Genomic DNA, 25374 nt, shown 5'->3' with positions numbered 1-25374 from the left:
TTTCTGTGTTTTTCTAGGTAACTACTTCAGTTTCGCAGGAAGTTTTAGTTTTTGTTCGTGAAGATCAGATCATTACTCATGTACACCTACGAAATCGAAAAAACTGGCCCTGTACGCGACCCTGTCAACTTTAATAGCCACTGACTATCTCATTATGTCAGAAAAATAAATTGTAATTTTGTTCCGAGTTTCTACTTCATACACATTCATACTCGGTGTTATACCACCTCGCTCTGGCACTTGAATCACAGGCTTCACGATTGCTAGTCGAGAACTTCGGAGTTATATGCAAAATAATCATAGCGGTTAAATAAAGTCATGAATTTTCTTGCTTTTAAGTTTATGAAATGTAGCTAAAACATGAATCACGAATATCGGAAAAAAAACATTTTCATGAATCATGGATCATTGGCCTAAAAAAGGCAGGAATCACGTATCTCGCCAATCGCTGGATATTTTCAGTGTACATGTTCACTTTTTGGTTTCTCACATCAGATTCGTGATCCGCTCATGATTGTTACGATTTAATTCAACGTCATGCCAGATTCAATTTCATTTTCCTCCTTCTTTGGGTATGGTAAAGAATTAAAGTTTTGTTTTCTGAAATCCTGTCCCAAAAATACGAGGAAAAAAACCGAAAATGTGAGTAACCCAAAATTCTGACATAATAGTATCGAAAATGATTATGTGAGAGGAAGTTGATGGCTGAGTCAAAAACACTAACATCAAAAACTAGCGAAAGTGAACACAACCTTTGAATCCTTTGTTTCGGTCGAAAAATATTACAAAGCAAAGAATGAGTGATTAGAGGATCAGTAAAACCCTCTGTCTCAAATATATTTCGTGATAAGTAAATTGTTTTGATAAATACGCTCCGGCACGCAAATTTACCGTCTCGTCCATGTGTTGGAGACGCACCCTGAACAACTCATTTGCCTCAAAATCGAAAACGCGGACAAGAAATCAAGAAAAAATAACATGACAGAGAGGTCTATATATATCATCCCCTTAAACATTTCCGGTCTATCATCGCCTGAACCATTTCTGGTCTTTATTTTTTCAAATTTCAAGTATTTCCTTTCGATCAACAGCGTTTGAGAGGTCATTAGCAAGAGCTTGCTGTGTAAGAGTTTCCGTTTTTAAGCACAAGAGTAGGTCAATGCAAGAAATGAAGAGATTAGAAAGTGGAGTGTTGTTATTCAAACAGAATTCGAAGTGATGCAGCGGTTTTCGATTCAAGCAACGTTTTCATGCCTTCTTTGATGGTTCATCGGTGAATAGTCATTGTAAATCAGGGTCTACGCTATAAAACGAGCCCTTGAATTGGTACGAGCATGGTACGAACATGGTACGAGCATGGTACGAACATGGTACGAGCATGGTACGAACATGGTACGAGCATGGTACGAGCATGGTACGAGAGTGGTACGAGCATGGTACGAACATGGTACGAGCCCTTGAATTGATCTCTGCTCATGATCAATCTAAGAAACAGGGCCGATAAGTCATGGAATGGTGAGTTGATTTCTTTCCTACGTCCAATATGCAGATAACGAACTTGGATCGTTTTAGTTTGGCTTACGTGCCGTTGAAGTACTATAATATACGATGACGGGTCAAGTTGAATTATATTTACTATTTCCATACAAAAAAACAACTAAAAAATATAACTAAGCCTTCGACCCTCTTTCAAAGAGGTGACTATCTGATATCTAGAATCTAACAGTTCAGTTGCACATTGTATGAATGTGTTCTTCAGATGAATCATTTACAGTGTGGCCAAACTATTAGAAAAACCAGTTTTTCCCTTGAGTTGCCATTAACCAGCATTCATCAAGGCGTCCATTCGATCAGTGAACGCAATTAACTTTTAAAACACTATAAATCCTAAATGTCTGCCGAGAAGAAACGCTTTCAGTTGAATTTGCCTCCTCCTTGCGATTGTTGACGTTTCTTGAACGCGAGGGAGTTGCTGTTCCTACGAGCTCTTTCGAATACTGCGGTTTCGAATACTTCACGCGAAAAAGTGTTCAGAGGAACATTCAAACCCACGAGTCAGAAGTTGCACCTTCCCCTCCTTGTAATTTATACGTTTTCTTTTTACTTTTATCGACCTGAGCGTATGTTGGTTCTTCTTGGGGCTTTCCACCCCCATCAGGGTAAGCCGGCGGGGCACCCGGAGGTAATCCTTGAACATCCCCGCCTCTCTCGACTCCCGGCCGATGATCGATTTCCCTATAGTCACCCACGCCTTTCATTTCCAACTCGTCTCGTGCGTTGTTCGGCTCTCTTCGCCGTCGAGCATCGTCCTCGGCTTCGTAACCATCTTTGGAAAACCTTGGGGGTTCGCTTTTTTGTTCGGACTCGTATCGAAGTTCCGGAATCGATGTTTCGTCTGATCGTACCGGTCGTGATTCGTTCCTTCCGACAGTAGACGGGGTTCCTCTCTGAGGTCCCCGTGGCATTGTGACCTCGTCGTACGGCCGCGGGGTGGGTGGAACATGACCGTATTCATCTCCTATTTCTTTTGTGAATTCCCAGCCTTCCTTCTTGAGAGAACTTCGAAGAGCTGGTAAGTTCCAAAGAGTTATTAATATCTATGGTGCAAAAATGAAACTACACTTCAAAACATAACACAAACAGAAGTTTAAACCCACGTGAAACTGATTAGCGGTTTAAAGTCACTCGAACCCTGCTTAAAACATGGATGAGTCCCAATCTTGCTTTTGTTACTCTTTTTCACAAAAAGATTTTGTACTGATCTTAATACCCCCGACTTCAAAGTCGAGGGTATTAAGATCTCGAAGATGGGATGTCAGTCCATCAAAGGCTACCTCCTACCCCACCCTCCCCTCTCCCGTAACATTTTGTCATCTCTCCCTCACACTTCTTTAAAACCCATTTACATTCTTCGGTGGGGAGGCGGGGTTGGTCAGCCACTAGATTTTGAGTCAAACGTTCCTGCCCTTACCTCCGTCACGGTACAGAATGGCACGTACCTTCTCTTTACAGTACCACTACATCACGTATCAAACAGGCCATGAGACTAGAAAAACTTGTCGTTATTTTACAAAAAGATCATTATAGAGACTTGGCTGTTACCCACCCCCCCTTCCAATCAGTGTGCGACAACCTCCTTTCTTGCCTCTCTTGCACTTTCACCCGGTGAGAGAATCATTTTTGTCAACCAATTTCAAGGAAATGTTTCTAACTGTGAGGATAACCGGGGTCAGACCTTGAGAGTTGAAGAGTTAATTGCAAGTTCAGTCGTACCTGATTTGCTGTTTTTACAATTCTCGGGGAGTAATGATCGCGCGACTTCGCGATCGCAATAATCTTCTGAAACCCGCCAGCTTTATTAACATGTCTAAGTTACGGGAAAGAAAAGAAAAACACGATTATAAAAAAAGAGAAAGGCGAAGAGTATCTGATAAGGATGAAGCTAGTCATTCTTGGAGAACAGTGGAACCAATGATCTACCGACCGATTTCGATTTAGGACGTTCTATCACTGAGCTATGGATTTATCTGAATAAAAAAAATTATTTTTCCAGGCTCACTAAGAAGCTTTACACACTAAATGTCTGGTTGGAAAAAAGAGAGAGACAAAGAGTATCTGATAAGGATGAAGCTGGTCAAACTTGGAGAACAGTGGAACCAATAACCTACCGATCTCTAGTTAGGACGTTCTATCCCTACGTTATGGATTTATTTGAATAAAAACAATGATATTTCCCAGTACACTAACAAGCTTCACAAACTGAATTTCTAGTCAATGCCGAGAACAGTATGAAAGTGCTGTAGCATTACCTTCCATTCACTAGACTTTTATTCACGAGTTGATGAATCGCACACAGTACAGCACCGATTGTGTTCTCTTCAGCTCGGACATTGGACGGTGCGCCAGGATAGGGCAGACGATGAACCAGATCTTTGATTCCGTATTTAGCTGCGAACGAATAGAGAAATAAACGCATTCACAACAACAATTCTAACTTCAAATCGAAAATATTCCGCTATGTCTAACATTACTCGACAGGAGTTTCCAATGCGGTTACTTCTTAGTGTGTCGCTGTAAACCAAGGTAATTACTTGAGTGCTTTCTTTGACGAAGCTGCGGTAAACTTTACACTACAACAGACAAGAAGAGGTCAGTATACACACCTCAAACATCCTTGTTCCTCGGGTCGATTGCTAGATTTCTCATCGCTGTTGAAACAGTTCTCACTACAGGGTCATGATTAATTCGTAAAAGTTCTACTAAAGTGGGAAGACAATTCTCTTTCCGTACTGCTGAGCGGACAATCATAGACCACTGAAAAATTAATTTGTATAAAACAAAAACTATTTTAAACAATTGTCTCCCTTTCTCTTCGTTTACAAAAATTCCCAAAAGCAAACGTAAGTCACATTTTCTTCAGAGGTTGGACCGAACCACTATTAACCAATAGACCTAGTGACTAGCATCTAATTTCTCCATACAATATCACCCCTGAAACTACATTAAGATCAAGAAAATGGCGGAAATTATCACCAACTAAAGAAGCTATTGATTATTAAACGCATTCTCCTTTCCAGCACCTTAGGAAATGTATAGAGAACACTATGGAGAATATAAATACTGATGATATAGTCTAAAAGGTGAACAAGCTGAGATAAAACTCTTCTTTTGACTGCTTCAGCCATAATTAACAGGTACGACTTGACTATTTCTGGTTGCCATAGTAATTCCACACCCTCCACGAGATCTCTCCTCATCTGCGGCTGTTCAGTTTCTTTGGGCGCTCCTTTCTTTTTCTTCTTTGATGCCGTCCAGCATCCCGCCATACAACCCGGGTCGTGTTTGGTTGATTCCTTGCCGGGTTGGATGGGCATTGGAGCGTCCTTGTATCTTTCTCTGTCCACTTCATTCTCCAGGCGGTAGGACAAGTTGCGCAGAATAGAGCCGGAGTTTTCTACAGACTGTAAGACAAAAATAACAAAAAAAACCGCCTCCCGGTTAGCTCAATGGATAGAGCGCTGGACTGTTGTGCGGGAGGTCGAGGGTTCGAGCCCCGGCCGGACCAACACTCAGGGTCTTAAAATAATTGAGAAGAATTTGCTGCCTTTCTATAACATCAAGAAATGGTTAGATATTCTAGTCTTCTCGGATAGGGACGAATAAATGGAGGTCCCGTCTCCTGCAGGGTTGGGGTAGGAGACGTTAATTTCCCACACACGAGATTACTGTGTGATGGATGTCCTCCCCTGGGGTGGGATGGGTGGGAGGGTGGACTAGCACGAATGGTTCCTATGTTCCTTTCTAGTCCTTCCCCACTGCAAAACTTAATGCAGTGAAAATGGACTAAATTAAACAAAGGTTGTACTGACATGCCCTAAAACGGGGCTGCGTCTCGGTGCATAAACAGACACAAACTATTCTAGGTACTATATTTATTCGACAAAGAGTCCGCTCTGTAGTTAGGAAAAGTCAGAGAAGGAGGAGAAGTATTGATTATTGTTTCCTTACTTCTTTAAAATCTCTAAATTCACCGTCTACACCTTCACGTTTTCTTATTATCTATTGTTTTGAGGCAAAATAAGGTAACTACTTGCTAAAAATGGTGAAATTTAATGACGGCTTCGCCTCGAATAAGCAGCTACTCCCAAGGTTCAAACATTTAATAAGCATCGCGGGCGCTTAATCCAATAAAAACGGTAGCTGATGATTTCTCTCTCATATGAAATTGTCAGGTAACGCACCAAGCCGGTATGGAGAGAGAATGGATGTTGATCGTTATCTTACCTTATTATCAATATAATTTTTGCCAAGAGGTGCCCTGATGATTCAGACAAGGGAATCCACCAGTCCATCACAGTCCCTCATCACGCGCCGCGCCTCGGGTCCGGCCGAAGACACGTTCCTCAGTGTACCGCTGGCGTTGCGGAACACTGTCGTCTATTTATTGGACGAAAGTATCATCGAATTGTTGGCGGTAGCTCTGCTCCAGCCAGCCGAGTACGGAATGATGATAATGGTGACCATGACAATGAGACAGATTTCTAGGATTCGAAGTTTCAGATCCTAGCAAGAATAAATAAACAAGAAAAAATAGACAAGGAAACTGTGTTCAGATTCAACTAGCTTCACACGAAATTCGCGACATAATTTAAGAAAAAATTAACCGGCAGTTGGCAGATTTTTAAGTCGGGGCGGGTCAAATCAGCTGCCGAAGACCTACTTTTACTACAAGGTTCAGAAACTAACGAAACTAAAAACAGAAATTAAGGAAGTTCAGTAAAAGAACAAAAACGAGGTGATGTCTACGTCGTAGCTTTCATTTGATGTAAGTTTCGCCCGGGCGGCAACACGTAACGCTTAAGTCAAATCGCCACCGGTGGCGATTTCACTTTGAGTGGTGGCGAATCGACTGGATACCACAGGAAGGAAACAACATAAAAATAAAAATATAACAAAAAAAGGAAAGGAAGAAACAACAACAATAAAATAGAGAGAAAGAAAGAGAGAGATTGATACCTGTAAGCTGCTGCACTTACTCAAAAAGGCGTTCGAGCGTGAAAAAAAGGCTATCTTTCTTTGAGATTGTTATTCGTAGTTCTAACATCAATAACGCTTCGCGCTTCGCTTTCGTGCAAAGAATAAAATGGCGAGATAACTTGTTTAAGAGGGAGTTATTCCACAAAGCATCAAACTCAAAACTTATACCGACCAATTTGGCTCGAGAGCAAAGCTGTCATTAATGTAGTCTGCGTGTTCACTCTCCTATAGGACAGATAAAAAAGGAATGTTTTCCCAGCTTACCGAACCTTTATCTTAACCTGTTCATCTCTGCACGAGAGATGCTACAGATGAGATGCTGCAGATAATTAGCTGCATTCACGATAAGCGTGACATCATCTGTTTATGAGTATTCTATCAGGCCCTGTGGCCACATCCTTAGTTTTCTTCTCTGTCATTAGGGAAAATATCCATCACAAGTGCAAAATCCACTGCACGAGAAGCTCTGAAGCTCACCCCTATAAGAAAACAATGGTAGGATGTTAAATTATGCTGTTGTTTTCAATGTGTTAGACCAATAAAATCTGATCTTGGCTGGGCTAGACTGTGGTGCCATACCAAAAGAATACTTTAGATATGGCATGATGTCAGATCAAATGCTTAAAATTCAAACAACTCAACAAGTTGACAATGTGTCAAATTTATATGGCTTTTGCAAAATTGAGGTTATAGATGACCAAAATGTCTTCACTTAAGTCCAGTGAGCCATTTTACCACCACTTACCCTAGTTATTACAGTTTACAATGACCACGGGCCTGTTTCTCAAAAGTCCCAGTAACGTAATAGGTCTTAAAGTCAAACGTTAAAAAATAGAGGAGGTTCTGGTACCTTAAGCAGTCTATTTTAGTTCTGTAGTTACTATAAGTTTTGTTTTATAATTCAAAAAACTTTTGAAACCCCCATCTTGAATGAATACAGAACAGTGTTACTATTCCGCGAAATTACCAGGGCCTTCAAGAAACAGGCCACAGGAATTCATCACAACCTACCCCTCCCGTCCCCCTTCCGTCCCCCCTCCCAGCAATTTATCAGGCCCCAGTGATCAGTTTGTAAGAGCTCTGACCACTAAGCTACCATGGTCCTGACCTATTGAAACTTTGAGTACAGCTAAATGTTGTACCAACCAAATGTTAAGCTACTGGCATTGAAGCATAAAAAGCATATTTCAGCGTACACCATCGCATCTATGCCATGAGCTCTTATAACATCTTCAAGAGGACCATAATACAATGACAACAATAAGGGCCCAAGTACAGAATCTTAGGGAATGCCGAAAGAGTTACATTTGGGATCGAAGTAAATTCCATTGACTACAACACGTTAGGGCCATTCCTGAAGATATGACTTTAGCCATTCGAGGGCAAGACCACCGAGAAATCCCATATATTTATTATCCAATCAGTTGATTAGTATTTTGTGGTCGATGATATCGAAAGCCCCTGATAAGTCCAAGAGGACTAGGACACATTCATGTTGATTATCAATGGCAGCTGATTGATATCATTAAACACTTTAAGTATTGCTGACTCAGTGCTGTGATAACTTTGATGAGCTGATTGCATCTTAGGATAAAGTTGATGATTAGTTAGGTGATTAATGTCTAGTTGAACAGCAGCAATTCTTTCCAGCATTTTTGAAAGAAAAGAAAAGTTGGAAATTGGGCTGAAGTTGTTGTTTTCTTCCGGGTCCAAAGCTGGTTTCTTTAAAAGCAGATGAACAATAGATTCTTTTAATTTTGATGGAAAATGTCCTTGTTCTAAGGATGAGTTGATGATTTCCATTACGGTTGGTAGCAGTTGATTAATGCAGCCTTTTAAAATCCAGGTTGGGACAGGATCAAGTTAACAACTAAGATTTCGTTTTCGATGACATGATAAAACGTTTTATCATACTTGATACTTTTCCTTATACATTTCCTATCATACTGGTGAGGAGAATTTGTGAAACAATCAAGATCATTCTTTAACTCATGATCATTTCCTCTATTCTCCTGACCTTAATGTATGATTCAGGGTGATAATGTTAGGAGAAATTAGATGACAGTCACTCTTTCAGGCTTATATTCAACAAAAATGTTATGAAATTAAACCCAATCTTATCAGGTAGAGGTTATCATCTTGATCTAACACTGAATTCTCTTCATTGATTTACGAGTAAATGTGCGGCAGATAGAGGGTAGAATTAACAATTAGATATAGGGAGTTAAAGGTTTAACTTAATAAACAAACTTATATTTCCTCTTGAGTCTTCTTTCTACATTAACATACTCAGTAAGAAGCTTGTGTCTGAGTTTGCTGTAGAATTGTCTTCTGACTGCTCTAGGATGGTCAGGTTATAGTAAGGCAGGCATCGCCGCAGCTTTAAATCCATAGAACACTAAATGGGAAAAAAAAAATTTGTATAACTGTTCACTGATTAACTCCATGGATGCCAGACCTTAGGCAAAAATTGCATACAGAATGACACTTTGCATATCATTTACATAACAGAGGTATCTGTCACTTACTATAACATGATTGGAAATGTCACTGCAAATAGACTAAAAAGAGAATGCCTCTGTTACTGAGATTGTTGAAAACCAACAACTTAAATAATACTTATGGACAAACCAATGATATACATTATTTAACACACAGTAGGTTTGAATGGGAAAAAACTGTGTGAGGCAGGGGGCCATGACCAAGGCACTCTTTTCCTAATAAGGACTGACCTAAAATTGTAAGTAACTTGTTGATATTTTCAGCTGGTTTGCTTTAGTCCACTTTGAACAACTGGAATGGAAAAAATTCCAGACCGCAGTCTGTATTATAAAAAGCTGGACTGGCTATAATGTGCTATTAGCCAATCAGATGTGAGGAAATGCTTCAGAAAAAAATGGCACAGTACTGACAGACCAACAGACTGACTGAGATTGGACAGACAAACAGAATGATTGAATGACCGACACACCGACAGATAGATAGACTCAGTGACTACCTACCTAACCAACTGATAGTCCAACAGACAGGCAAATTGACTGAATGGCTACCTGACAAAGATTGACTGCCTGTCTACTTTCTGAATGACTGACTGACTGACTAATAGCCATACAGACTACTGATAAGCAGACAGAGTAACAAGCATAATATTGTGGAAAGGTTAACAAAAGCACAAGCCATGGCATCAACATAGCCTAAATTGATCCCAAACTAGCTCACCAGCCCCACAAAGACATTCACTGAATAAAAATATTTCCAAGAGGAAAAATTATTACCCATGAACAGGGTTTCACACTAACAGTAACGCACTAGCTACAGACAAGTGGAGATTCAGTTTTGGTGGTGGTTATTTCAACTTCCACTGGCCAGTTTGGCTAGTAAACAAAGTGAAATAGTCATAACATCTAAGATCTCACTCAGCCACTTGGCTAGTAAGTTGAAAAGTTAGTGTCCAGCACTGCATGAACAGCACATACAACAAAAATACCATTCTCACCTTCAATATCAGGAGCACTAAATGCCATTCCAAAAGTGATATACTGCAAAGAAAAAGAAAACAAAACTTTCAAGCAGGTTCATGTAATCACAACTAAGCCAATGAGTATAACACTTTCAGACAGAATGATGGTGCAAAATAATTATCATACCAAAGTAACACAGTTCCGCCAAGCATCAAAGGGCGTCTTTTTCCATACTGCGACACAAGACGATCCCTAAAAACAAGGAAGTGAAATGCACTGAAAGCTGATCACTCATCTATTTTTCTTACTTCTAGATACATGATCAGCCAAAGGTGATGAAAAAAATTTATGTCCACTTTTAAATGTTGACCACACTGAAACAGGTCAGACAAAGAATCTGTAAATACAGTACAAAACAGAAAGACATAAATTTGATTTACAAAATAATAAAGAAATAACAGGACACATACTGGAAGACTTTAAAATGTTATTCTCACCTTTTCATTCCAACACGAGGACTCAAGAAAAATGTAACCACTCCAGAAAAAAATAATATATCATTATGAAATTAGTTTCATTCCAAAAAAAAATTACAATCCCCAAGGCTCAACACTAACTCTTCAACTTACTAGCCAAGTGGCTAGTGACAACTTAGATGTTACAACAATTTCAGTTTGTTAACCAGCAAAACTGACCAGTGCAAATCAAACACCACTAGCCAAAACTGAATTTCTACTAGTCTGTGGCTAGTTGGCTACTATTAGTGTCGAGCTCTGATCCCTGTTAGAGACTGACTACACTGTGAGATCAACAACAAAACTATTTCTACACTGATACTTGAAACTGATGAACTTACCTGCTCCAGCAGCCACCATGCCTCCAAGCACTTGACCCTTCTGCCCTGAACCTACCAGTGCATAAACTTGAGATGGCACAACTGCATAAAAAACAATAAAAAGGTCAAGTCTGTACTCCAGCCATGTCATTCACCCAGCCAAAGCTGATCCCAGTTTCTTTAGCATGAAACAACTAGAAGTATTACTATCTCCCATGGATGGGATGCCAATCCATCGCAAGGTTACACCCCCCAAGCATTTCATCAAAATCACTGGCAATTTGTTAGTACACATTTAAGAAATTTGTAATGAGATTTTGCTGAACCTGTGGTCTTTATCACAAACCAAGAGGAATTTTTCAAGTCTTTTCAAAAATACATTAACAATTTAATGCTTCCTTTACAACTTACAGGTTGAATCAAACACTTACCCTCAACAGAGAGAATAAGATACATTACATTCATGCCAAACCAAGAGATGTTCAAAAAGAACACTCTGGACTTTGAAAGTGCAGGAATTTGGTAGGATGCATCCAATCTGAATAAAGATCAATCAATCTGTTAATAACTCAAGTGAACAAAGGAACACAAAGCTTCCCTTCTATAAAGCAAATTCACCAAGGGAACACACATCAGTGGACATAACCCAGATGCTGATTCTGTATTGCCACAGGACTGTTCTGTAATAGATCACAGATGCCATCAAATGGTGGTAAGAATATTATTTATTAGTATATACTAAAACAGTGGATAGCGTTGAAGGCGCATTCTGATTGGCTAGTCAAACTCTGAATATCCTTTGCTATTTACCTCCGAGCAACTCAGGAAAAAATGGCGCCACGGTTTGCATCCGTGACAAGGAAAGAAATCACTCAAATTAACGATGGTGGTGTATATTATCTCACTGTTTTAGTATATTCTAAAACAACTATTCACCGAAGTGGAGGTGGTTAGTGGTGGATATTTACCGAGCCGCGAAGCAGCGAGGTAAATATCCACTGCTAACCACCGACACTGAGGTGAATAGTTGTTAATTAGTCAGTAGTTCACAATAGTTGATACTCTGCCCTTGGTGGTAATGAGTAACACATTGCATTTATATTTTTATCCATACAACAGAACTCACTGCTTATCATCATGGTGGTGTTGCTGTTCAGACTTTTCCTTGTCTTCAAATCCCTGAAGTTCTATCCCAGATTCTGTAAAAATATACCATAATAATACCATAAAACACTCATAAACCAGCATTTAAATTAAATGCAGCAGAATAATACAAGGCCTAACAGCAAATTGCGACAGTTAACGAGCACTTCTCCTATTGAAGTCCTCAGTCATCAAAATAATACAAGATAATTCTCCCACTTCTATGGATTTCTATTAACCTAGTATGGTCAAAATGGGGATGATTTGATTTCAACAATCTTGCTGGGAACAATACTCTTCATCTTTTAACAGTATCAATGTCTTCTCATTAAACAGTGGACCCAGATTTGTATTGAGATACTGATTTCTTATAAGGAAAAGTTTTTCATTATTTTTGTCCACGGTGGAACAAAGAGAAACCTAGGTCATCCAGGAGAAATTGAAAGTAAGCTTAGGGGCTTTACAGGTGACAAATATTCTGCAAACTGCTAAGATCAGCAATGTTGAGAGTTGACTTAAAGTAAATAAATTAATTTAAGGAGAATTTTCTTCCTTTGTTCGACATTCATGACAAAAGGAGAAACATCTTTCTGTATTTGGCATAAAGGTCACAGTCAGCAATTATAACAAATCCACCCTGGCCTTCATGGGGGGGGGGGGGGGGATACATGTAATTCCCCTCATAAACACTCCAGATTTCCAGTTGCTAGGGTTACACTTTGCTCAATTTCAAATTTTATCCTATCAACATCAAATTGCTCAGATTTGCCACATAAACAAAGTGCATCTGTCCAACAGATAAGTCTCAAAATATTATGCTACACAAAGCTCCCAAGTGTTGATGTCAGACATTCAAATAAATTTTAGTTTAACAAATTATTTCAACAGAGTTTTTACAAGTATCTTTCTTTTATCGATGGAGATCAATTGCCATAATTCCTAACCAAAGACTGATTACAGATCAAACTTAACAGAAGTCTTGAAACCTGAAAATCCATTTTAACCTTCAATATTGTCATATTATTTCAAAATATCCTTAATGAAAGAGATCTAATAAAAATACTTACGCGCTAGATAATATCCATAATCCTTATAAAAGCGTTATTAAGTTTCGCTTTCCCACGTAGAAGAGTCTCAGGCCCCATCCACACGAAGACGATTGTAAACGCAAATGCTAGTAAACGCATATTTTTATCTCCGTCCACACAAAAACGATCATCGTTTACGTAGCGTTTTCACCCGTCCACACGAAAACGCTCGTAAACGCATTAAACGATGTTTGAGCCTACAATCTGCTTCAGCGCCTTGTTATCAAGTGTTAGCGTCCATGTTGTAAAGTCACCACGTGCGTTTGTTGTTATCGAGAGAGAAGAAAAATGTCGACCTGGTCTGGTCCAGAATCTTCTCTCTTTGCTCTCACGTCTGCATCTAAGTCGTTTTACTCGAGTAAAAGTGCTTGCAGTAATGGATAACAATACTGAGAGGTTTAGTCTTCTTCTTTTGTAGTTTTCCTGTATATCGATTATTGCAGGATTCAATTGAATGCTCGCAATTATAATTGAAATAAGCACAAGCACGACACAGCTCAACACTCGTGTGTACGCCATGTTGGAAACGCACGTGATAAAAGAGACTGGCGCTGACATCTGACGTTAGCGTTTTCACAGCGTTTACGAAAATATACGTTTTCGGCCGTCCACACGAAGACGCATAAACGGCGTTTTCAAATTTATCCACTTTGGAGAGCGTTTTCGAATTTATGCGTTTACGGTGAGCGTTTTCATCGTCTTCGTGTGGACGGAAGGCCTAAACGCGTGAAAAAGTTAGCGTTTACTAGCGTTTGCGTTTACAATCGTCTTCGTGTGGACGGGGTCTCAGATCAAACACAATGGAATTGTTATCTGACGAGTCTCGAATTACACTTGTGAGCATATATCACCCAAGAGACCCAAGAGCTTGCTAAGTGCAGCGATATATTCGAAATCAAACGTACTTCTTCATTAATTCTAAAGAGATGAATCTGTGTCACTGAAAATAACACCCTTTCTTCAACATAAATCTGCTGTCAATGCATGGGCTTTAGGTACAAATGAGCAATATGAAAATACCAAAACAAAATAAACACAAAAACATCACATCGTGTTATATCACCTTTATCTGAGGGTGCTTCCTCCAATTTTACTTCATTTTCTGAGCTACGATGGCAAAGAAATCAAACGTCATGACAACTTCACCAGTCGTAAAACAATCTCTTCGCGATCGATCGAAAAACCCAAAATGTTGGAGAAAATCACGTCTAATTTGAGTATATTCTCACAAACCTTGTTTCCATCCTGGTCAAAGAGGCAATTCAGTGCATCCTCTTAAACCATTACAACCCAGCAAGATGAATTTTCGGGCATTTTCCACGCCTTCGACGAGAAACTTTGTGCCCCCCGTTCGCTCCATCAGGTCATCGCCATGTTGACCAACTGCAATCACAAACTCAAACCCAGTCCTTTAAAATTATAGGCAAGCAATACATGCATAGAAAATCGAAAAAATGATCACAAAATTCTCCTCAATAAACAAAGTAAAACAATTTAGTTCAACTATTAATACTCGACCCTCAGGAGAAACAGATCCCGTTTAAATAAGTTGTTGTAGATTTTTAACCTATAGTTTATCTTTTATCACGATTACCTTAAAATCTTTAAATACCTTCCTTTAAAAGAAAAATTTACAAGATCATCAGTCTTACCCACTATTATAGTGGGTAAGACTGATGATCTTGTAAATGAATTGAAGAAAGCAGTCAGTATTCCTGGACACAACAAAATATGGAGGGGTGGCATTGGGGGTGGACAGGAAATTAGCCTTGGCATATGAGAACTGTATAAACCTACAGCAATAACAATTCACAGGAAAGACTTCATCAACAGCCTCTTGGCAGGTGTGATCAACGCTTTGTTTTAAGACATGTTCCTCAAGTTCCTAGAACAATTTTCTTAAAAGTTACATTTCAGAAAAATGTCAGAACTTCAAAACAGACCTTTCCTAAAATATTTTACCCCAACAACTTGCTGAAGGAATTCTTTTCAGAGGATGATATCACAGATCTACATCTACATTTTATTTAAGTCTATCAAAGGGAAGGCCCATCACCAATGGTAATAAGACAGAAAAAGGAAAAACCAATTACATAGAAAAATTTATTCTTTGTCACACAATAAAAAGCATCACTACTATTACCAGAGAGAAAAAATAAGCTAAAAATTTTCTTTTATTCGATCAACCTCTGTTACTCCTAGATATTGTATACTCATGGATCCTTCCTTGATTATTTACAGAATGAGATAAATGCTGAAAGATGTACCCATATTTAGGAAAACCAAATTGGAATTAGAAATATAATTTCCAAATTGTTTGTTAAAAATATATAGTTGTTTTGGAGATGTTTGCCGACAAGTGAGTCAGTTTTGTTAATCTTACATGTAAAATGTTCATATTTCAGAATATTAAGAATTGTAAATCAACCATATTTTTTTCCCCGTGTACTATTCCTTGTAACATGTTAAAATTTTCAGCAGTTTCTTGCATAACTTAACACCATGTCCTGCAACACATGATGCCTTTATGAATAAATACCTGATATATACATGTACAATACTTTATACTTTGCTTTTCTCGAGACATGAGCTTGGGATGCCTTTCAATAAATAATAAAGAACTTTAGGCATGACCATAAATAAAATAAGCCCCTGTCCCCTACCCCCCTCTTGAAAACATGAAAATAGGCCAGAATGAAATAGACAAACATCTGAAAAGATAAAATTAAAAAACTGCAAAATCCCAAGAAAAGGAAGGAGGCCTGCCTTTTCTGGACTGGTTCCCAATCCACCCATGATTTGCATCTGAAAACACATTATAGAAAAGCAACTTAGTGAGTTAACAACTTAGTGCCAGAGGCATACTTCCCAGTATCAGCATTAAAATAAAACTTTACAATTTCCATTCTTCACTGCATCATATATGCGTGATCTACCTTGGTCTGTAATCTTGTTCTCCTCAAGGCTCAACTTAGTGAGTTTGCAATGTTCATCTTTTAACGCATCACACAAGGGTGGTACACTCTGGTCTGTAATCTTGTTCCTAGCAAGGTGCAACTTAGTAAGTTTGCAATGTTCATCGTTTAATGCATCACACAAGAGTGATATACCTTGGTCTGTAATCTTGTTTTGTGCAAGGTACAACTCAGTGAGTTTGCAATGTTCATCTTTAAATGCATCACACAAGAGTGATACACTCTGGTCTGTAATCTTGTTCCCAGCAAGGCGCAACTTAGTAAGTTTGCAATGTTCATCTTTTAATGCATCACACAAGAGTGATATACCTTGGTCTGTAATCTTGTTTTCAGCAAGGTCCAACTCAGTGAGTTTGCAATGTTCATCTTTTAATGCATTACACAAGAGTGATACACCATGGTCTGTAACCTTGATTGTAGCAAGGTCCAACTCAGTGAGTTTGCAATGTTCATCTTTTAATGCATCACACAAGAGTGATACACCTCGGTCTGTAACGTTGTTTATACCAAGGTCCAACTCAGTGAGTTTGCAACGTTCATCTTTTAATGCATCACACAAGAGTGATCGATACACCTTGGTCTGTAACATTGTTACAAAAAAAGCCCAACACAGTGAGTTTGCAATGTTCATCTTTTAATGCATCACACAAGGGTGGTACACAATGGTCTCTAATCTCGTTCCCAGCAAGTTCCAACTTCATGAGTTTACAATGTTCATCTTTTAATGCCTCACACAAGTGTGATACACCTTGGTCTGTAATCTTGTTCCAACCAAGATTCAACTCAGTGAGTTTGCAATGTTCATCTTTTAGTGCATCACACAAGAGTGATACACCTTGGTCTGTAATCTTGTTCGTAGCAAGGTTCAACTCAGTGAGTTTGCAATGTTCATCTTTCAATGCATCACACAAGTGTGATACACCTTGGTCTGTAATCTTGTTCCAACCAAGGTTCAACCCAGTGAGTTTGCAATGTTCATCTTTTAGTGCATCACACAAGAGTAATACACCTTGATTTGTTACACTGTTCATTTCAAGGGTCAATGAAGTGGGGCTTTGCAGATGCTTTATAAAATACGAAATTGCCACACAATCAACAGGTGTTACCTGACAACCAAAGAAAGAAATACTATTGTCAAGTTTAGTGTTCTTCTGTAGTTCTGAAGCAGCTTGTTGTGCAGTGGCTTCATCATTGTATTCATGCAAACATTTCAACATGAGAAGAGCCTCCTCCTTGGATGGCCAGTCTACAAGAATGCTGACAAAAGTGTTGATTGCCTCAGTCTGCCTCCCACAGAGTAGCCCTGCCACAAACTGAAGCACCAGATGCCATTTAGGATCTCGAACATTTGCCTTGACAAAATCACTGAGCTCACTGGGGTTCATCTGTGCAATTTCCCTTGCAGCAAGAAACTCTTGAAATGTGAGATGAATAAAGCTGAACTGAGACTTGAATGTACCATATTGAAGTTTTTTGTTTGGCACCTTATTAAACAAACCACACTCCTCTATTCCTTGCACCTCTTGTGACTCAAACAACAGCTGACCTTTTTCTATTCCTGCTTTTGCCAGTGACCCAGCTTTGTTCAATGCATCCTCTACAGTATCTGGGAGCTTGCTATTTCCCATATTGATAAGGAAATCTTCTGTCAATGGTTGACCTCTAAATTCAGGATGATGCTTGAAGATGAACAATCTTAGGGCTTTTTCGTAAACTTCTGTTGGAGTTGTTGGCAGAGCATTTTGTTCTTGGAGTTTGATACACTCCTCCAAAATTGAGCAAATAATGTGACTGTTCACTGGAATATAGCAGAGTGAAAGTAACTCTGGATTGCTGCTGATATGATCCCAGATTTTGTTGCCCCTGTCTTCATCTTGTGCGCAAAAGTTCTGAATATACTTGTGCACTTTCTGTGGAGTAAACCCCATTATCTCCACCTTCCTGTCAAATTTGATGTGGGCAACACTTTGCAACACAGTTGGTCTACTAGTCGTCAAGATTGTAGCCCCTGAAAGCAGGTCTCCGTTCACCAGCTTCACATAAAGTGCAGACAATGACAATCGTTCTGTTTCTTTGTTGCCTGCAAGTACTTGCTCATGTGCTAAACAATCTGCATGGTATTTAAACTCATCTAGGCCATCAAATACAAGAATTACTTTATCAGGATTCTCTAAAACATGCTGGATCAGATCATCATGATTAACGCCTTCTGGAAGCGAACGACTTAACAATTCTATAAGAGAAATTTTATCAGTTTCGGTATTGAACCATCTGAATTGAAATAAGTACAAATAGTCAAAGTTTTTGTCACTGTCACGCAACAAGCCACCCTTGCTCCACTCACGCAAAAGTTTTGTACACAAAAGGGATTTTCCGATCCCTGGGCGCCCAACCACGAGAATTTTACAAGGATTTTCTGTATTATTGTTGGGGAGAAACAACTCGTCAATCCTCTCTATAGCTATGGATTCACCTTGAGGCTTCAAATAGATTTCGTGTATTTCGTGTCTCTTCATCTTGTTCTCAAACTCGTGTCTCGCTCTTCCTGTGTAAATGACAAGATCAACAAACATGTCATCGAGCAATCTGTCTTCATTGCCTTCGGAGTAAACGATCAAAGGTTGGTACAGTTCCGTTTCCTCAAGTTTTCGTGTTTTCATCCGGAACATTGCCTCGCGCGTGGCAATTAAAGGACCTCCCATGTCGAAAAAATGCTTTTGACAAAATTCTGAGTCGAAAGAGAACTCTTTGTTTCGAGTCGCTTGAAACATAAGAAAACAAATCTCTCCCAAAACGAGCAACGCAAACACTAGGTTCACTATCCAAATTCCCATCGCAACATCTTCGGTATCTGATGCAACGGGGTTGTAACAGTCAATGGCCGAGGAATGATCTTTTGTCGCATTTGAGGTGCAATTTATTGCGCAATGAACACAGGTGAATTCGGATGGAAATCCAGATGGATAAAATACAAATTTCTGTAACAATACACACAGAATCCCAAAACAAAATCGTAGAGATAGATGACTAAGGTAATAACGAAACACTCGGCGTGTTCTCAATCGTGGGCGGCGGCGGGGGTTCTCAGGATCTGGTTTTAACGCTGTTTCAAGTTCATCGACTCGCGATTTCACAAAGCACCAAGAGTAAGAGATGCAAATAACCACCAAAGGAACGAAACAAAACATGACAAAGCCCCAAAGTGGGAAAGGAGAGTTGTACTTCTCGTCGTATTTCCTCAAACAGTATTCACGAGAATCAGGAAAAGACGGACAGCGCAATGTTCGGCGTTCACTGGTTCTGAAGTGTCCTGTGTAAGCAGAAAAAATCAAGAAAGCTGGAAGGTGGAAAGCAGCTACAATGTAGCCAAAGCGACCAAAGTATTTCGCCAGTAAATACTCCTTCACCACCTCCATGTTGACTGCACAACTTGCTAGCAATTTCGACTAAGCGGAAGTATCAAGTAATTATTCAATGTGCTTAGTCACGTGAATACATCGTGATTGACTAGGGAGGAAAAAGTAAACTAAGCACCAAGTCGAGGCTGAGAGGAAATACGCGCTTATTTTGAAAACAGATCGGAGTGACTGAAGGTGGAATGTGAAGTTTGGTGCCGTCTCGGTTTGTAAAAAGAACTCTAAAATAAGCTGGACCTTAACTTTTTCGAGTTTCCGGGCGAAGAGAGACTCAGAAAGAAATGAATTGCCATCTGTCGTCGCTCTGATGAGGAGTTCACGTCCACCGCGAGAACTTGCATATATACTCCGAACACTTCGAGAAAAAAGAACTTGCATATATGCTCCGAACACTTCGAGACAAAACAAATGGTGAAGAAACAGGGGACAGTTCCAACAGTAAGAAATCAGCATACAGTCCCTAGCAGTCCGAACGCTCGCACGCGCAAGGTAAACGTGTGTTGAACCAAGAGACATTATGGCTCAGGCTTGGTTGAACTTTATCGGGCGCAAGATAGATGTGATTTTTTCTCTTTCATTTCAGTATTAAATTAGAATATCGTAACAAAGAGAGTAAACAGACAATGACAATCGTTCTGTTTCTTTGTTGCCTGCAAGTACTTGCTCATTTACTAAACAATCTGCATGGTATTTAAACTCATCTAGGCCATCAAATACAAGCATTACTTTGTCAGGATTATCTATAACTTGCTGGATCTGATCATTACCATTAACGCCTTCTGGGTGTAAACGACTCAACAATTCCACGAGAGAAATGTTCTCCGCAGTTTCGGTATTAAACCTCCTGAACTGAATTAAGTACAAATGGTCGAAGTTTTTGTCACTTTCACGCAGCAAGCCACCTTTGCTCCACTCACGCGAAAGTTTTGTACACAAAAGAGATTTTCCGATCCCTGGGCGGCCAACCACGAGAATTTTGCATGGAGTTTTTGTATCATCGTTGGGGAGAAACAACTCGTTAAACTTCCCTATGGCTATGGATTCACCTTGAGGCTTCATATAGATTTCGTATATTTCGTGTCTCTTCATCTTGTCCTCAAACTCGTGTCTCGCTAATCCCGTGTAAATCATGAACAAGATCAACATACATGTCATCAAGAGCTCTGTCTTCGTTGCCTTCGGAGAGAACGATCAAAGGTTGATATAGTTTTGTTTCCTCGAGTTTTCGTGTTTTCATCTTGATCATTGCCTCACGGGTGGCAATTGAAGGGCCTCCCTTGCCGAAAAAGTACTTTTGAAAAAATTCTGAGTCGAATGAGAACTCTTTGTTTCGAATCGCTTGAAAGACGAGAAAACAAATCTCTCCAAAAACGAGCAACGCAAACAGCAAGTTCACTATCCAAATTATTATCGCAATGACCTCGAAATTGTTACAAGTAATGGCCGAGGAATGATCTTTTGTCGTATTTGCCATGAATGTTTTTTCACAAGGAAATTCAGATGAAAATCTGATTGGATAAAGTACAAAGTACTGTAACACTACAAACAAACTCCCAACAGAAAATCGCAAAAGTAGATGGCTGAAGTAACACCAGAACACGCGGCGAGTTCTCACTCGTAGGCGGCGGCGGGGGTTCTCAGGATCAGGTTTTAACGTTGTTTCAAGCTCATCCACACGCGATTTCACACAGCACCAGGAGTAAGAGAGGCAAATAGCCACCAAAAGAGAGAAAAGCAACAGGACAAAGCCCCAAAGAGGGAAAGGAGGATTGTACTGTTCGTTGTATTTCCCCAAACAGTAGTCACGAGAATCAGAAGAATTCGGACAACTGAATATTCCAAGTTCATTTTTTCTAAAGCGTCCAGCGAGAGCACCCAAAATCAAGGAAGCTGGAAAGTGGAGAACAGCGACAATGTAGCCAAAGGGACTGAAGTATTTCGCCAGTAAATGCTCCTTCAACAATTCCATGTTGACCATTCAACTTACCAACAATTTCGATGAAGCGGAAGTACCGGAATTCAGAAAATGCAGAAAGCGGTGACAATCTAATTCCCAGATTTCTCTCCCTTTTAGAGGGAGGAAGAGAAAAGACCTGGGACTAAGGCGCCACAGCCACCCCACGGAGTTTTTTTTTTCCGCTGACCTGAGTAGGGATGGGCAGCCTTTAAATAAAGGTCTTAAGAGAAAAATTCACTCTCCGTGGCATTTTCTAAATGCTTTTTTTTTTTCTCAGCAAGACGGACACGACATTCCTATTCGATTCTATGACTGCCACGAGGTTGTATGACAGCCAAAAGCCAGAACCTATCTAAGATACGAACACTGTGGAACAGGACCAGGCCAACACTTCCTTGTTCCCATTGTCTTTTCCCTTACTTGGGAGTGGGGTGACCGATGCCAAGGCCTTTTCCAACCCCGCCACCTCCAAGTACGCAAAAAGGCCATGGGAACGAGGTTTAGCTCATTTTCGACTCATCTAAAGCAGCAGTAAAACGCAACCATTGTACACATCCATCTTTTATTTAAAATATCACAGGTAGCCCAAGCCATGTCACAGGCTCTTTCACAGTGGATTATTAAAGAGTTTATATAGTGGTTTAGCTGGACTAGCTTTTGAGCTCCGTGAATGTAAATTTGGGTGAAATAATCAAAGAAATAAAGTCTTACCTTCATAGAGAGTAGTCTGTGTTGTTCTCCTCGCGATTTGAGGCCTTTTTGCATGTGTTTTAGCTTGACGCCCTAATCACCACCGAGTCACCGTGCACAAGATACGGGAAGGAAGGAAACTTTTGTTGACACATGCTCGCCAAAATCGCTCGAAAATAACACTTAAATACTTTCCCTCGAATCAAAACTTGGCAACACGAAAGCCAAATAGTTGCCCTTTAAGTTCACCGAAAAACACCCCACAAAAGTTGGTTTGTCGAGCAACCAATCCAGCGAGAATTTCAAATTAACGGCCGTTTTGAATTCTTCTAATGCGTGGAAGGAACATCTTGTCCAGCTGAGAGACCGTTAATGCGTGGTCAACCTGGACCCTAGTCAAATCTCTCTCAACGGGTCCTCCCCATAGTCTTCTTGCACCAACCCTTCACGCATACTAAGGTACCCCGAGTAAGAGGATATTTGTAAAAATCATCGTCATCGCTGACCCATGACATAGGGACCTTTAGCAGTGACGACGAGAACGTGAACGTGACCGACCGGAAGTTGGGAAAACGAACTTCGATGCTAGCACGCATGCCCACATTGCGTTCAGGATGCCATTTGCCGCCATCCGCCGTCTTGACGAGAACGTGAGTATGTTTTATTTGTTTTCTAATTTCTACTTACCTATCTAAGGAATTTCTTCAATCTAAGGGGTCGGTTAGGGAATAAAAACAGTGCCGAAAGTAATTTGATCGAACCGTGATGGAAAAAAACTCTATTTCTTTCGAGTTGCAGATTGAGCTTTACAGTTTAGAGCGGAGAAAGCAATGGCGGATGATGATAAAAGTGCTGCAGGGTATTTACGTAGCCTTATAAATGCTTTTCTAAATATAAATCGCGGATATTTCGTTGTAGTTTTGTAATTTATACCAGCTGGCATTTTTAAGAAGATTTCTGGGCTTTGAAAATATCCGAACCGCTCGGATCGACTGTGTATGTAAACTTAGCTTAGCTCTGAATCACTTGACGTTGATAACAACACTGAAAAAAAGTTAAATTGTTTTAGTGGATAATTTTTGCATTTTCAAATTAGCAGTAAAGGACTCGTCCACGTAACCGATGTGCTAAAGCATTTATGTTTCCCGCCGTGGACGACGGTCCCGTCCCAGGCCTAAATCGGTCATATACGTCGTCGTCCACGTTCTCGTCGTCAGTGCTGAAGGTTCCTATTGCGGAAAGACGACAGTATGTTATTCAAATCGTCAGACCGTGAGATAGGAGGGTTTTCCAGACATATTCGAAAGAAGACATGTCTAGTTCCAAAAGAAAGGAACACGAAGATCTTGAGATCCTAAATTCGAAAAAAAGAAAAACAATATCAGTTCCTTTTTATTCTAGACTAAAAGCGTGGTAAGTGTTTTCAAGCATTTTTGAGAGAAACGTAAATAAATGTGGATGGTACTGAATCTTCAAATTCGATCACTCTTCGTTCTGATCGAAAGCTCATTCTTTCCCCCACGTAGGCTGCTCTTTAATTACGAAGTTTATAAAGGAAGTTTTACTTTGCGAGAAGACATCGCCAATGGTCTTCTGTTTGAGAAGGAAAATGTCTTGACTTCTCCAGACGATGTTATAAACAAGCCTTAAACAGTTGTCATCGCTGACCAATGACAAATATCCTGTTACCTGGGGTGCCTTAGTATGTGTAAAGGGTTGGTTTTAGGAGACTATTTTCATTTTATTGCTATCCGAGATGTCATCTGTATATTTATGCTCGGTTGTAAACTTTCGTGCAAGGAATCTAAAGGTATTGACAAACGATTAATTGTGATTTTTAACTTGTTCGTGAACCCCTTATGTATTTTATATTTCTCAATACGTTTTTTTTATAATTATTATTAAGCAGGCCCCCATTCAAACCGGATCGATTGAACTGAGCTAGCCTGCATGAATATTGCTAATAGATAAATAATAAATAAATTTGAACTGATACACACAAGTTTGATAAGTATTAATTTTCCATGACAAATCCTTTTCGCCCCTAGTTTTCCTGTTCGTATTGTAGAATTTCTCGATCGGGCTAATGTTTACCCAGAACGAAGGGAAATCCTTAAAATTAAACCGGACCCAATTATTTACACCAATTATCATCGTCAGCATTAATAGAAACTCTTGACAAGCGAATACCGTCAAAGTTGTGAAAAAGTAAGGTGTGTGGGGAATACTGAGGCACCAGAGCTCAAAGAAAATCGAACGGGAATACCCTCCATTTCGATTTTCCTATAATTTTATTTTGGAACATAATACGTCATTAATATAGGTCTCTAAATGAATAGTATAGAGACAAAGAGCAAAACTAATACTTAAAATCAAAGATATTTTTTTCTTAGTTTTTGTACGGTTGATGCATAATTTGCAACTTTTACCACTAATTTTTACTTAATTCATAGAATATTCTGCTAAATATCAAACCAACGGTAGATTCAAGACGCTTTTAGAACTGTATAAGTATGCAAATTAAGAATTTTTCTGTTTTCAGTGAATTACAATGCCCTTTGGCACGAAGGAATTGTTCTGATGAAGGTCGTTGAACATAAGACCCAAGACACCAACACGGAGGGAGATCACCGTATTTAACAACGAAATTCGATCCAAGATACAGAGAGAAACTACGTTGGTACTGGGCGTTACAAGAGAATTTAGCCACTGATGGGTGTGACATAAGTTTTGATGGAAATTAACCACCAGCCATGGAGGCGGTAGAAGCTTCCCGGCATCCTTTGTAGGAGATCCATTGAACTACATAACTTACGGTACAAGAGGATGGTATCGGACGGAGACAGCAAAACCCTCAATACTGTTGAAAATGTGTGTGTTAAATTGAAAGTTATTAAATTGGGTCGTGTTAACCATGTCCAAACGAGAATGGGGAAAGCACCGTTGGGCTTAAAAGCAAGGACAAAAGGAAAACCTGAAGATAGAAACCAATTGGGAGCCGCGGAAGGCTCACTGAGACGAAAGTAAAACTTCAAAATATTATGGCTTGGCAATACACCATGAGAAAGACCACAATAGCAGTTCTTAACCATAGTGTGAAAACATAAAGATCCTGCTAAACAACACAGATTGTCCATAATGTTCGCTTAATAAAGTATATTTTATATACAAGGCCAATAGATTAGGGAAAAAATTATTAATGATGATGATGGCAAACAGCCGAAAACGTTTGGTTCAAACATTTTGATAATTTTTTCCTAATCTTTTAGCCT

At 39.6% G+C, this 25374-nt stretch overlaps 1 protein-coding gene and 1 pseudogene across 6 annotated transcripts; both read right to left on the bottom strand.

The window, feature by feature from the left end:
* Nucleotides 1–2477: 2477 nt before the first annotated feature.
* Nucleotides 2478–14468, bottom strand: LOC148735602 (uncharacterized). Of its 6 annotated transcripts, XM_088753644.1 has the most exons (17): nucleotides 14298–14466; nucleotides 14128–14171; nucleotides 11960–12032; nucleotides 11265–11371; nucleotides 10855–10935; nucleotides 10496–10535; nucleotides 10185–10250; nucleotides 10034–10076; nucleotides 9066–9098; nucleotides 8827–8935; nucleotides 6802–7016; nucleotides 5785–6063; nucleotides 4736–4961; nucleotides 4164–4314; nucleotides 3810–3948; nucleotides 3274–3367; nucleotides 2478–2597 (listed from the first exon to the last, which is right to left on the bottom strand). In XM_088753644.1, the coding sequence occupies exons 1-11, from the start codon at nucleotides 14306–14308 to the stop codon at nucleotides 6937–6939; spliced, it is 687 nt and encodes a 228-aa protein (XP_088609770.1). In that variant the 5' UTR covers nucleotides 14309–14466; the 3' UTR covers nucleotides 2478–2597; nucleotides 3274–3367; nucleotides 3810–3948; nucleotides 4164–4314; nucleotides 4736–4961; nucleotides 5785–6063; nucleotides 6802–6936. The 6 variants fall into 6 exon arrangements, with proteins under 6 accessions (XP_088609770.1, XP_088609769.1, XP_088609772.1 ...); XM_088753643.1 differs by having other exon boundaries at nucleotides 4164–4961; XM_088753646.1 differs by lacking the exon at nucleotides 9066–9098 and having other exon boundaries at nucleotides 4164–4961; nucleotides 14298–14467.
* Nucleotides 14469–15153: 685 nt separating this feature from the next.
* On the bottom strand, nucleotides 15154–19516 carry LOC111344384 (uncharacterized; annotated as a pseudogene).
* Between the last annotated feature and the right edge of the window lie 5858 nt (nucleotides 19517–25374).

The sequence above is a fragment of the Stylophora pistillata genome, chromosome 3 (assembly GCF_964205215.1).
Source record: "Stylophora pistillata chromosome 3, jaStyPist1.2, whole genome shotgun sequence".
Classification (NCBI taxonomy): domain Eukaryota; kingdom Metazoa; phylum Cnidaria; class Anthozoa; order Scleractinia; family Pocilloporidae; genus Stylophora; species Stylophora pistillata.
The sequence above is the reverse complement of the archived record's forward strand: the minus strand, read 5'-3'. Positions and strand labels throughout refer to the sequence as shown.

What these genes read in the sequence shown, in the direction of transcription:
- LOC148735602 (XM_088753643.1), bottom strand. An exon ending in CCTCGTGTTGGAATGAAAAG is followed by an intron (nt 10,251 to 10,495) that starts GTGAGAATAACA and finishes CCTTGTTTTTAG; the next exon opens with GGATCGTCTTGTGTCGCAGT. An exon ending in ACATTTCCAATCATGTTATA is followed by an intron (nt 8,936 to 9,065) that starts GTAAGTGACAGA and finishes TTTCCCATTTAG; the next exon opens with TGTTCTATGGATTTAAAGCT.